This window comes from Acipenser ruthenus, chromosome 6, assembly GCF_902713425.1.
Source record: "Acipenser ruthenus chromosome 6, fAciRut3.2 maternal haplotype, whole genome shotgun sequence".
NCBI lineage: Eukaryota > Metazoa > Chordata > Actinopteri > Acipenseriformes > Acipenseridae > Acipenser > Acipenser ruthenus.
In genome coordinates this window covers 70880151-70894832 of record NC_081194.1, presented here as the reverse complement: position 1 = coordinate 70894832, position 14682 = coordinate 70880151, and the positions used below count along the sequence as shown (strand labels likewise).

Below are 14682 nucleotides of genomic sequence, written 5' to 3'. Positions count from 1 at the left end.
GTAGCATTTCTTGTTTTTAAGCTGCCAGCACAATAGTCAGAAATTTATTTAGGTTTACTTAACTGTGACAGTTTGCAAAAGTTTACACAGTTTTAACTTAAATATATATTTAAGTTTTTGCTCAAAGAGCCAACTTCCCAACATTTCGGTATGTTTAACATACCTTTATCAAGGCAAAGTGTGTTTGAAAACAAACATTGGAGGTATTTATAGGCTTTTGATGCCATGGTAACCACCCATTTATTTATTTTTAAATCTAATGTCTTTGTGATGTCATTCACTACTTAGCTAATGATGTAATGATCTACTGTTCCTTTCTATTTAAACCTTCAAGGAATATGGTATCTAGTCTATTTATCCATTTATTTTCTTTTATTCTTCTATATTGTACATTATCTAATTTTATTGTTTCTAAAACCACAAACTTCAAGGCATCCAAGGTGTGTATTTTCCTTGTAAAATGTTGAACTATGGGTTCATTTACTTTTGTATTTCTCATATTTGATATATGTATTCTTCTATATAATGATGCTCCTGTCTCTCCTACATATTTTATTGTATTAGGCTACATTTTATTCAAAATATACTATATACAAGGTTGCTATCCTTGCATGACGGATTTTGTAAGACTGAATTTTTTTTTTCTTTATTTGCAATTTCACTTTTAAGTTTACCAATATATTTGCACAATTTACATGTGCTTTTACAGGTTCCAATGTCCCTTAAAGTATCTATGGTCCCTTTATGTTTACTGTGGACTAAAATATTTAATTTCTTTTCTCTTCACTATGAAGTAAACATAAATGCTTCAAACCCTGTTTTTGAAATGTTGGGTAATACTTTAGACTATGTAATTATTAATGGTACTCCAACCCTCTCTTCCCTTTTCTTATAATCAAGTAGTTCATTCCTATTGAGTTTGTCAACTTTTCTCAATTTTCTCTCAAAAATGTGTTCTTTATATCCTCTTAAGATTTATTTTGAATTCCTTTCTCTGTTTTTTGTAGTCATTTTCATCAGAGCAGTCCTTTAGGAATTGCTCTTTTAGTATAGATAGGATGTGAAGATGACATATGTAGGTGCTGATGCTTTTCAGTAGGTTTCAAATAAAGATCTGTTTTAATAGATCTTGATCAAGTTCAGATTTTGTCCACCTTAAATCCACTCAAATGTTAGGGTGCATATCATTTGCTAATTTATGAAACATTGCAAGAGATTCTTCTCCATGTGTACATATTCCAAATACATGCTTGGAGATGGTCTTGTAGCCTTTACCTTTACCATGCTTGTCTATTATTTTCTTTCTGATCTCCTCAGACAACGCTCTCCTTTGCTTTCTCTGGTCCATGTTCAGTGTGGTGCACACAATGATACCAAACAGCACAGTGACTACTTTTCTCCATTTAAATAGGTTGAATGACTGATTACAAGATTGGAGACATGTGTGATACTAATTAAAGAAACTAATTTGTTTGAAATATCACTATAATCCAATTATTTATTATCTTTTCTAAGGGGTACCAACAAATGTGTCCAGGCCATTTTAGAATATATTTGTAGAATAAGCAATAATTCATCTCTTTTCACAGCTTATTTGCTTTATTCTATGACATACCAAAGGCATGCAAGTATACATGATAAAATATCTTTTAATTTCATCACTTTTCAGGAGGAATGAAGCATTATTTCAATGAGCTGTAGGGGTACCAACAAATTTGAGCACGTCTGTATATCATCCACATCTTTTGTATTCTAATGGTTTCTTGTCTAGTTTACCGTGACCCAGATGACTTGTGGGTGATGGCAGGCCAGGAACGGAGGTATTAATGGATCCACGGGCAGCCATGTTGTCAACGGCAATGCTGGCAGCTGCAATGCTGATAGCAGTGCGGCGCACTCCTGCAGTGGTGGTGGCGCTGGCAGCGGTAATGCTGCCCTTAGCACGGGACACTCTGGATGTGGCAGTGGCGCTACGTACTCTGGCAGTGGTGGTGGCACTGGCAGCGGTAATGCTGCCCTCAGCACGGGACACTCTGGATGTGGCAGTGGCGCTACGTACTCTGGCAGTGGTGGTGGCGCTGGCAGTGGTAATGCTGCCCTCAGCACGGGACACTCTGGATGTGGCAGCAGCGCTGTGTACTCCTGCAGTGGTGGTGGCACTGGCAGCGGTAATGCTGCCCTCAGCACGGGACACTCTGGATGTAGCAGCAGCGCTGTGTACTCCTGCAGTGGTGGTGGCACTGGCAGTGGTAATGCTGCTCTCAGCACGGGACACTCTGGATGTGGCAGCAGCGCTGTGTACTCCTGCAGTGGTGGTGGCGCTGGCAGCGGTAATGCTGCCCTCAGCACGGGACACTCTGGATGTGGCAGCAGCGCTGCGTACTCTGGCAGTGGTGGTGGCACTGGCAGCGGTAATGCTGCCCTCAGCACGGGACACTCTGGATGTAGCAGCAGCGCTGCGTACTCTGGCAGTGAAACTACTGTGGATGGAGGGGGTCTCCTCACCTAACCCACTTCTCTGTAGCCAACGGCTCCCTTTTCTTGGGTTCTGGCCCCAGAATTTCTGGCAGCGCAACTACTGCTGGTGGACACAACAAAGCCCTGGGTGATGACAAGCAGGCATCCCCAGGCAGTGACGTACAGGCATTCCTGGGAAATGGCGAACTGGCCTTCCCGGGCGGTGGCAAACTGGCCTCTGCATGTGATGATGAATTAGCTTCCCCAGGCCATGGCGAACTGGCCTCCCCAGGCAGTGCGGGACAGGCATGCCCGGGAAATGACGAACAAGCATCCCCAGGCAGTGCGGGACAGACAACCCCAGGAAATGACGAACAAGCATCCCCGGGAGGTGTGGGACGACCAGTCCTTCCCTTCTTCGTCTTTGGCGCAGGTGGCTGAAGGGGCCCGTGAACGATGACGCACCTGGTGGAGTGCCCGGGCTCGGCACAGGCAAAGCATCACTCTCCCCCTTTTTGGCAGGTGAGGCAGGTATCCTGGTCCGTCTGTGGCGATGGTACGGCCTTCAGGCAGATCCACTTCACCCCGATCAAAGGCTTCTCAAAAAGGGTCTCGAATGTGGCCGGGACGTTGCACAATCCAAACGGCATGACATTGAACTGCAAGAGGCCCGGTCCATTGGAGAATGTGGTCTTTGGTTTGGCGTCAGGGGCGAGCTTCATCTGCCAATAGACGTTCCGTAGGTCGAGGATGCTGAACCAGGAGGATCCGGCAAAGAAATCCAGCAACTTGTCGATGTGGGGAAGTGGGTAAGAGTTATTTTTGGTGACCATGTTTAGTCGACGGTAGTCCACATAAAAGCACAGACTCCTGGCCCAGGGGCTGTTGGACAGCTCAGTCACCCCGGTCCCCTGCATCTCCTGGATGATCTTCACGGTCACCTTGCGTCAGACCACGGGCAGCCGGAGGGGTGGTTCCTGACGGGATGGGGATCGGCCAGTGTTGTTGGACTGGTGTTGGACCATCCCAGTCCGTCCCCCATCCTCCGGCCTCACCGCAAAGAGGTGCTCGAACTCCTGTAGGAGGGCGTGTAGTTGGTTGCTCTCCTGCTCCTTGCTGCACCGGTACACTCCCTTCATGGCTTCACCAAGGCGGCTTTCTGCCGTTTTCAGGTAGGGGGCAGCTGTCACTGTTTCTTTCACCCCCCTGTGCTCTGCTCTTAGCCCACGACCTTTGCAGGAGCCTTTGAAAGGGCTGGCTCTTGTCTGGATGCAGGGGGTTGTATGTCAGATAAGGGTGTCTGCTAAGAAATAATAATAATAATAATAATAATAATAATAATAATAATAATAATAATACTGGCAGCCGTCATCGCTCCTGCTCTCCACTGGTGCCCTGCTCCTGGCTTGTATCTGTTGCAGGAGCTATTGCAAGGGCTGGTGCTTCCTGGGATTCAGGGGGTGGCACAGGTGCAGCTGCCGTAGTCCTTTACCTCGCATTGAGGATAGCTGCCCCGTCACCGTCCACAGTTGCACTGCCGTGGGTGCCACTTTAGCCTGGCTGGTCTCGCCGGCCTGCTGGAAGATGTCAGGCCTGACCAGGGTGATGATCAGCGCGGTGCAGGGCATTCGGCGAGGTCTACTCAACAGCGGGGGACACATGGCTGACTGGCTGTTGTTGATCAACGATGGGGGAGGCAAGCCGAGCCCCGGTGGAGGAACGGTGTTCTCCCTGAAGGTGTAGGTTGAAAAACAACACACGTACACACCAGTACTGCACAGGCAGTCACATTCATACGACGGACAGCTGAGAAAAGACAGCCTGCGACACAAGCGAAGCAGGCCGTGAGAAAGAAAAAAGACACTCAAATGGAGCCGCTGATTCCACGAGAGCAGCAAGCCACCTCTCAGCACGAATGCAAGGGAACTACAGTCCACTTAGAGGAGCTCTTTCAGAACACACTCAGGTTAGTGACACAGATTGCTTACCATACCGTAGTGAGAGGCAAAAGAGGAAGTGAGCTCCGCGGAGCAACTACTTATTCCTTTGGCAGGCGGGACCGAGGACATCCCGTCACTCCATGGAGGGGCCTATCAGCAGCTCTGACATAAAATGCTCAGCGAATACCTACCTAATGAAGGAATATCCCAAAAGTATTGGTTGGTGGTCGTCTTCGAATTGAAAGGGAAACACATGTTAACCAGATTCTGTCGAGTGAATACAAACAAACAAATTACTTTGGAGTATGTCTCAGACTATCTGTGGTAGAGCAGGGCCCCAGTTATACAACATTCTAGAGCATCTGTTGAGGCTGGGTCTCACCCTCAACGATGCCATGAGCCAATTAATACCAGTCCAAAGTACGGTCTACTTGGGTCTCTGGCTTCGGCTACACCCCAAGAGCGACAGCCACCGTCGGCTGACCATGTCTCGCCTATGCTGGGAAACCCTGCACTGGTGGAGGCATGCACAACTGTCAAGTGTTGACGACAGGTGACGACCAGGATTGGGGTGCGGTCTGGGCAGGCAGAGGAGTCAGCAGGTCCTGGACTGGCCCCTGGACATCCCTGCACATAGATATGCTGGAGATCCGAGCAGTGCACTAGCCAACGAATGGCCCAAAGCGCTTTTGTATGCTTTCCCGCCGATACCGCTGCTCCCTGCCTTCCTCGAGAAGGTAAGGAGAGAAAAAGCGACAGTTCTCCTGGTGGCCCCCAGATGGCCCAGGAGAATCTGGTTTTCGAACATTTGCCAGCTGCTGCAGGGCTAACCCTGGGAGATCCCGCTGCGCAAGGATCTCCTCAGGTCAGGCACTAGGCACCCTCTGGCACCCAGATCTGTGCAGACTCCAGCTATGGGTCTGGCCCCTGGATGGGGCCATCTGTCCGTCTTAGGGCTCTCAGATGCAGTCGTTAGTACACTGCAGAACGATAGGGCTTCCTCCACAAGAGCACTATATGCTTAAAAGTGGAGGTATTTACAAAGTGGTGTATGGCCAGAGGTTATGACCCCATCTACTGCCCCATAGCAATTATTTAACAGTTTCTGCAAGATTTGCTAGAGGCGGACAGGTTCCCTGGAAGTTATGCTGGAAGTGTACCTGGAAGCTATATCTGCATGCCACATCCCCATTGACTCAGTATCCCAAGTAGACCAGTTTTCTAAGGGTGCTTGGCGGCTGCGTCGCCCTAGAAAGGACGTCCTCCCGAGTGGAGTATGGACGTGATATTGGGTCTCTTACCATAGAATTGAAATATCTCCCTATGAAGACATCCTTTTTATTGGCCATCACCTCCGCTAAGTAGGTCAGTGAGCTACAGGCTCTGTCTGTGCACAGTTCCTGCATGCGCGTTTGGGATAATCGAAACAGGCTATCGTTGCTCTCGAACCCTGCATACCTACCTAAGGTGATTATGGCTTTCCACTTGAATGAATCAGTTGAAATAGAGGCCTTCCATCTCCCTGCCTTTGATTGGAGAAGGAAAGGAAACTGAATTCGCTCTGCCCAGTGAGGGCATTGAGAGGTTATGTGGATAGGACGAAAGCGCTGCGTCAGTCTGACCAGCCCTTCTTTTTGCTATGGTAAAAGGACCCTGGGTCAAGTCCTCTCAAAGCAGAGACTGGCCCACTGGATTGTGGACACAGTATGGACTGCGTACAATAATGCCAGCCTACCCCCACCTGGGAGGGTGGCCACGCACTCTACCAGAGGTGTGGCTGCGTCACGGGCTGTCTTTCGAGGTACTTCATTGACTGACATTTGTACTGCGGCTATCTGGGCTACGCCGCATACATTCACCAGGTTCTACCGACTTAATGTGGTTGATCCCTCTAAGCCTTCATTAGGCACAAGGGTCCTTGAGGTTGTATGCGCACACCACCAAAACTAGTTGGCGGTAGCGAGGCGTCCCTCATATGCTGTCCGCTCACGCTCCCTCACGAAGGCTCTGGTATACTTTCCCAAAAGTATTGGTTGGTGGTCGTCTTCGAATTGAAAGGCAACGTTAGGTTACTTACCGTAAGCCTGGTTCCCTGAAAGAGAAGATGACCACCAAACCTTGCAAGGTCGCATCACTCGCATTTGCAGGTTCAATGCAAAAGAGGAAGTGAGCTCCGTGGAGTGACGTCCTCGGTCCCGCCTGCCGAGGGAATAAGTAGTCGCTTCGCGAGGGGGGTCTAACGGCAGCTCTGACATAAAATGCTCCGCGACTACCTACCTAAGGCAGTCATATCCCAAAAGTGTTGGTTGGTGGTCATTTTCTCTTTCAGGGAAACATAAGAACATAAGAACATAAAAAAGTTTACAAACGAGAGGAGGCCATTCAGACCATCTTGCTCGTTTGGTTGTTAGTAGCTTATTGATCCCAGAATCTCATCAAGCAGCTTCTTGAAGGATCCGAGGGTGTCAGCTTCAACAACATTACTGGGGAGTTGGTTCCAGACCCTCACAATTCTCTGTGTAAAAAAGTGCCTCCTATTTTCTGTTCTGAATGCCCCTTTATCTAATCTCCATTTGTGACCCCTGGTCCTTGTTTCTTTTTTCAGGTCAAAGAAGTCCCCTGGGTTGACATTGTCTATACCTTTTAGGATTTTGAATGTTTGAATCAGATCGCCGCGTAGTCTTCTTTGTTCAAGACTGAATAGATTCAATTCTTTTAGCCTGTCTGCATACGACATGCCTTTTAAACCGGGGAAAATTCTGGTTGCTCTTCTTTGCACTCTTTCTAGAGCAGCAATATCCTTTTTGTAACGAGGTGACCAGAACTGAACACAATATTCTAGGTGAGGTCTTACTAATGTATTGTAGAGTTTTAACATTACTTCCCTTGATTTAAATTCAACACTTCTCACTATATATCCGAGCATCTTGTTAGCTTTTTTATAGCTTCCCCACATTGTCTAGATGAAGACATTTCTGAGTCAACATAAACTCCTAGGTCTTTTTCATAGTTCCCTTCTTCAATTTTACTATCTCCAATATGATATTTATAATGCACATTTTTATTGCCTGCATGCAATACTTTACACTTTCATCTATTAAATTTCATTTGCAATGTGTCTGCCCAGTTCTGAATGCTGTCTAGATCATTTTGAAAGACCTTTGCTGCTTCAACGGTGTTTGCCACTCCTCCTATTTTTGTGTCGTCTGCAAATTTAACGAGTTGGTTACCTCACTCCATTTTGAGGTTTCCCCTCTAATCAGTACTTTCTGTTTTCTACATGTTAACCACTCCCTAATCCATGTGCATGCATTTCCTTCAATCCCTACTGCATTCAGTTTTGAGAATTCATCTTTTATGCGGGACTTTGTCAAAAGCTTTCTGGAAATCTAAATAAACCATGTCGTATGCCTTGCAGTTATCCATTTTCAATGTTGCATCCTCAAAAAAGTCAAGTAGGTTAGTTAGACACGATCTCCCTTTCCGAAAACCATGCTGGCTGTCTCCCAGGATATTGTTACCATATAGGTAATTTTCCATTGTGGATCTTATTATAGTTTCCATAAGTTTACATATAATAGAAGTTAGGCTTATTGGTCTGTAGTTACCTGGTTCGGTTTTGTCTCCCTTTTTTTTTTCGTCATCTATGATTTTGCCATTTGTGTCTCTTAGACATTTAACCTGGTTACAGTAAGTAACCTAACGTTCATCACATACACTTATAACCAAACAATGTAAAATAGCTGAAAGTGAAAGAAAGAGATTGTCATGTTTTTCCCTTGATAAGCCCTTAAAACGATACACAAAGGATTTTAAAAGATCAATTCACCACTAGTGCCACAACAAGCTTGGTCCATCACTTAATCAGTGCTGTAACAAGCTCGATCCAGCTGTGTCCATCGCTACTGGACATTGAAGGAACTTTCAACAGGAGGGATAATCCTTCAAGGTTTGTGTCTTCTCCATGTTAAAGAGTTCAAACATGAAATGGACCATGGTCAAATACCCCAAGAGATGTTATGGTTCCACTTTCATTTAAAATTACTGTATTGGAAACCTTTACAAAAATACTTGTAGAGTAATATTACATCGTGATTGATATAAGGTAATGCAATGTGTTCATATTGATAGACATTGTTTAAGCACCATCAAACAAAATGAGACTTTCTCTACCTGCAATAACAGTCTCTCATCTCCAATGACAGCTGCTTTACTCCAGTTGATGATCTCAGAGAAAGGCAGTTCCCAGCCATTACTTAATAACAAAGGGATACAGGCAGCCTGCAAATAAGACATTTAATATTTTAATAAACAGAGAAAGATAGGCAGAAATGCCAAATTCATTCTGACTCAGTCTATTCTAATTCTGTTTTGTTGTATATTTAAAGTGCTCATATATCTAAGTATGTACCAGCAGGGCTGGCATCACGGGTGGTGCAAGGGACACAACTGCACCCGGGTCCAGCCTCTGGGGTCCATTTCTGTTCTTTTTTTCTGAGCCCACTATAATGACTAAATGTAAAAAATGTATAGGCGCTGTCTAATCTACTGGATCTAATCTAAGTAGTATTGGCGGACTATCAATCAAAACACAAATCCGCAAATCACAGCTAACAGATTGTCTATCTGGAGGCGGGACGCAGAGTGAGTGCTCTGGCAATAGGTAATGCTCTGCTGGCAGATGTGATACTAAAGGCGGAATTTCGTGAGGCGAACAGACTCGGACAAGTTCATCGTGTTCGATGTGAAACAGGAACAGGTTTTAGTCTTGTCGCAAAATCAGTTTGTTCCATTTTTCTGTTCTAGCATCATGGCTGACAGCTATTTGGGGTTGCTGTTTGTACTTTCTGATTATTTTTTTCAGTCATAAAGCAGTATTTATATAATATGTAATAAACTATAACATTAAGGATATTATTATGGGTCAAATATATTTTAAAAAAAATAGCAATATAGACCATTGTAAATCGGGGCTATGTTTATTATAGTTTGCCAGTACAGTTGTCATTTATCTAATATAATACACAGAATCAGCAGTACAGCTATGGCCAAAAGTTTTGCATTACCCTATAGAATTAACAGATTTAGCTTCATAAAATCGAATGAAACCTGCTGAATAATGTTACGTTAACATATTGAAATACATACCGATTTGTAGTTTTCCGTATACTTAACAAAAAATGGGACATTTTGAAATTTAACATGAAGTACTGCACTACTATAATGGTTTCTGATACGGTGTGGTGTTATTTTGTGGTTCACGTTTAAATGGGCATGCACAAATGATTTTAGCTCAGAAAACAGGGAAACAAGGAAATCTGAACAGGGTACGATGTACTGAGTTTGGCCCTTAAAGTTCTTTTTAATATATATATTTTTTCACATTTCAGCAAATTTATGTGACCTTAACCGATGAGCAACAAATTGGGTTATCTAAAATTTAAAAAATACACGATTTTGTGGATGAACTACAGTTTGTCTTGTTGGTAGTGATTTGTGCAGTCGTTAATCACAGCACCTCCGAATCAATGTGCCCTTAATTAGAGCCTTGTATGGCTGTAGATCAAATTTTAAAAGGTGTACAAGTACTCTCCTACATATGTTACCTCTGCTTGATGATACCTGTGGCAGAGCAGGGCTCTGCCCATGGAAATACTGGCAGGGATGGAGTTAAATTCTCCTCCCTGCCCAGGTTGATTGTGTCAGGTGGGAGCAATCAATCAATGAATTATTCAATTATTACTCAGCCACCTGGCATAAAAGGAGGCCTCAGCCTCCCAGTAGAGGAAGAATTTTAGAAGGAGAGGAAGCAACTGTGTTTTTCTGTGTGTGCTGGTTTTGGTTTGTTTTTGCAATCCAGTGAAGGCAACGCCCAGCCTGGAAGCCTTATTTTGTAAGTTTTGTTTTGTGTTTATTTTGTGTCTTAGACACCTTTTTGTTTGGCCCTAGTGCAGGTTTATTTTGTATTTTTGAGTTTTAAAAGCTTTAATTTTGAACTTTTCACACTGTCTCTGAGTCTCAACCTCTGTCATCTTGTCACAATACCATTCTACGGTTGGCTTTATTTAATGTTAGATCTCTGTTTAATAAAGTGTCCTTAATGAGTGATTTCATTATGGACTATAACCTTGATAGTTTATCTTTAACTGAAACTTGGCATAGAGCTGATGACAATGTTTCTTTGATTGATGCTTCTCCTCCAAATGATTGTTTTTTTCCAGAATGCATGCACTACTGGTCTGGGAGGTGGACTTGCCTCTATCTTCCACTCTGAATTTAAAATCAAACAGGACATTTTCAAGGGATATTCATCTTTAATTGCTAATGATAACTTTAAATAACAAATTACCTGTTCTTATTGCAATTATATATCGTCCACCCAAGTCTAATTTGTTCTTTTTGAACAAATTTAGTGATCTTGTATCTATATTGTCTGTTAACTAAGACTTTTATTGGGTGATTAATATCCATGTTGACATTGACACTGATTCTAATTGTTCAGAATTTTTGAGGCTACTGGATTCCCTCATAATTGTGGCCATATTTAAGATTTAGTAATTTCCCCTGGCCTGGTTGTTCAAAATATTAGAACTACTGACCTTACTATTTCTGATCATCTTGTAAATCTTTTTTGGGTTAAATTTCCTTCAACTGCAAAGAGCCTGGATTGTATAATCAAAACTCGGGCCGTTAATTCACCAACTGCTGTAAAGTTCTGTGAGGCTTTAAGCTTATCGCCAGTTACTCAGTCTGTATCATTAGATGATTTCCATTACACGAGAGTAGATGTTAAAACTTCATGCTGATTTGAACTCGGCTCTCACCAAGATAAGCACCAACTAAGACGTAGCTTTACAGTAAACTAATGTGATCCATATGCGTCTCCATCCATTTACGTTTCCTTCCATATGATGATGTAGATATCCTTCTGACTGGTGTTAATGGCTGAAGTGTAATGCTGGCTCCAGGGATCAGCTTATTTTGCCTCCCTGGTGCATCAGCACACACAACGGCTGCGATGCTGGCTCCGGGGATCAACCAAAGTGCGGCCTCCCCAGCGCATCAGCATGACAACCGTCTGGATTGAGCTAAGTAGGGTACATCTCTGGGGTTTTCAAGTGGGCACCTTCCATCCTCAGTGTTTCGTCGACTAGCCCACGACACCTCAAGAGGGCTCGACGGTGATTCTGGCGTCCCAGCATCACCCCCCTCCGTCCCCCACTCAACTCAGCCCAGCTTACTTACCTGTCCCCAGCCAGAATCTTTCCGTCTCAACCACAGCCAGTTGCTGCTCCTCTCTGCTGCTTCAGATAAGTTCTTCACTGTGCGACGCAACTCTTGGCCACTGAATCCGACGTCTCTGAGAAACCGGGTTGTAGAGTGTGCCACAAATCCTCGACAACCCACTTCCACTGGGTAAACCCGAACTCTCCATCCTCGCTGTTCCGCTTCAGTGGCTAGTTGAGCATACCGCAGTTTCTTCCTCTCATACGCCTCATCTACAGCATCCTCCCATGGCACTGTTAACTCTACCAGGTGAACAAGGCGTGCTGATCCAGACCACAAGACAATATCTGGTCGAAGGTTAGTGGTGGCAATCTCAGGTGGAAAAATAAGCCGTTGACCAACATCTGCCAGCATTTTCCAGTCTCTAGCAGCTTCCAGTTGTCCTGGGCGAGGATTGGTTTTAACACCTTTTCTTGGTGGTTGCTCTCCTGGGCGGAGGAATGTTGTCTTTTGTGTGTAATGTTTTGATGGAACAGGTGGCAACTTATTGGTCATGTTACGCTTGTCTTCCAATGCTAAGGCCAAACATCGCAGCACCTGGTCATGGCGCCAAGTAAACCGTCCTTGGCTAAGAGCCACCTTACATCCTGTCAAAATGTGCCTTAATGTTGCAGGTGATGAACACAAAGGACATGAGGGATCCTCTCCTACCCAGAGGTTTAGGTTCTGTGGTGATGGGAGAACATCATATGTTGACCTGATGAGGAAACTGATCCTGCTCTGTTCCATTGACCATAGGTCTTGCCAGCCAATCTTGCGTTGTTCCACACTCTCCCATCTCATCCATTCTCCCTGTTTGGCCTGGGAAATGGCCTTTATACACCTCATCCTCTCCTCCTGCTTTTGCACCTCGTTGACTACCAGCTTCCTTCTTTGAGCTGGGGCCGCCTTGTGCCATGTAGGAGGAGTTGAACTGAAACCAAGACCCCCTCTTCCATGCTGAACTTGCCCCATGATATCACCAATTCGAAGGGCAGCCTTTGCATCTTCCACAGCTTTCTTTGCCGCCCACTTTCTTCCAGTTTTCAACACAGGTGCTGCCTCCCTTACGCATTTATCGCATGACTCTACTAATGTCATTTCCAATCTGACCTTGGCGCACTTAAACTCCTCGGTTAGAGCAGAGACTGGTAGCTGCAGTATTCCTTTACCATAAAGTCCCACTCTGCTGAGGCAGCGTGGAACTCCCAACCATTTCCTGATGTATGAACTGATTAAAGCTTCCAGCTTCTCTACTGTTGTCAAAGAAACCTCGTACATAGTCAGTGGCCACAGCAACCTCGGCAGTAGACCAAACTGAAAGCACCAGAGTTTTAGTTTACCTGGTAGAGCGCAGCTGTCTATGCTCTTCAACCCTTCCACTGCTTGTTGTCTAACTTCTCCCACACAAACTGTGTCCTTTAGATCCCCGTCGTACCATCTCCCAAGACTCTTCACTGGCTTCTCAGACACTGTTGGTATTGCCTCACCATTAATGAAGAATGTTTTATCTACTACTTTGCCTTTAATTATAGAGATGCTCCTTGATTTAGTGGGCTTGAATTGCATTCATGCCCATTCAATGTTATTGGTTAATTTGCCCAATAATCGATTAGTGCAGGCTACTGTTGTAGTCATGGTTGTCATGTCATCCATGTATGCTCGAATTGGTGGTAGTCGCATTCCAGAAGCCAAGCGCTCTCCTCCTACTACCCATTTTGATGCCCTAATGATTACTTCCATTGCCATGGTAAAAGCCAGCGGAGAAATGGTGCATCCTGCCATTATTCCAACCTCTAGGCATTGCCATGTAGTGCTGAATTCTGAAGTTGAAAAACTGAATTGCAAATCTCCAAAATAGGCTTTCACTAAATTTGTTATTGTCATCGGTACATTGAAAAAATCAAATGCTGCCCAAAGTAGTTCATGTGGCACTGAACCATATGCATTAGCCAAATCCAGGAATGTCACATGGAGCTCCTTCCTCTCCTTTTTAGCTGATTGAATTTGTTGCCAGATCACATTGATGTGTTCTAAGCAACCTGGGAAACCTGGAATGCCCGCTTTTTGTATTGAAGTGTCAATGAAGCAGTTCTTTAATAGGTAAGCTGACAGTCTCTGAGCAATAATGCTGAAGAAAATCTTGCCTTCTACGTTTAATAGGGAAATGGGACGAAACTGACTGATGCTTGTAGAATCTTTTTCTTTAGGTATAAAGACTCCACCTGCACGGCGCCATGCTCTTGGTACAACCTGTTTTTCCCATGCCACTTTCATCAATTTCCACAGAATTCGTAGAACTCCTGAAGCACTCTTGTACACTCTGTACGGAACTCCATTAGGCCCTGGAGATGATGAAGCCCTTGCTTTTTTCACAGCTTGCTCTATTTCTTTCCACTTAGGTGCACAGTCCTCCATTTGGTATTCTGGTGGATTGATAGGTGGGATGTCTGACGGAATTGACATAGGCTCCTGCCTTTTTGAATCTGTATGTGTTTCCTCCAAATATCTCTCCAGCTCAACCTTAGATGCTTTTAGTGTGCCATTCTTCTCACTGGTGAATAACTTCTTTACAAATTTGAATGGGTCTTTATAAAAGTTAGCTCTCGCACGCTCCTTCTTTTTGTAGCGTTTCCGTAGGCGCTCAGCTCTGCGCAATGTTGCAAGCTTATCTTTTATGACCCTTTGTAAGAGATTGAGTCCCTCCTTCTGACTTTGTTCTGCTCTTCTCCATTGGTTCCTCAGCTGTCAGATGAGCAGGTTGACATCTACAACACCTCCATGACTAACATTTTAGATATTGTAGCATCAGTTAAAACTCAGAGGGTTTTTCCAAAAGAAGCACACAGGTTCTAATCTGCATGTTCATTACTTTGAATGGAAAAGCCATCAAGTTAAATATAGGATGGCTCTGTCCCAGGCTAGATCTTCATTCTATTCTAACCTTTTTGAAACAAATACAAATAATCCTAGATTTATTTTTCTATCTTAGGTCCTTTGTTTTCGTTATATTTGCTGC

General features: G+C 44.4%; 1 protein-coding gene across 1 annotated transcript in view; it reads right to left on the bottom strand.

Moving 5' to 3' along the window:
- Nucleotides 1-14682, bottom strand: part of LOC117411447 (exostosin-1-like) — a 322854-nt gene that overhangs the window by 44712 nt on the left and 263460 nt on the right. The window contains exon 4 of the mRNA XM_034019003.3: nucleotides 8571-8678. Within this exon, the coding sequence (XP_033874894.2) occupies nucleotides 8571-8678 (108 nt within the window). The remainder of the gene's footprint in view (nucleotides 1-8570; nucleotides 8679-14682) is intronic.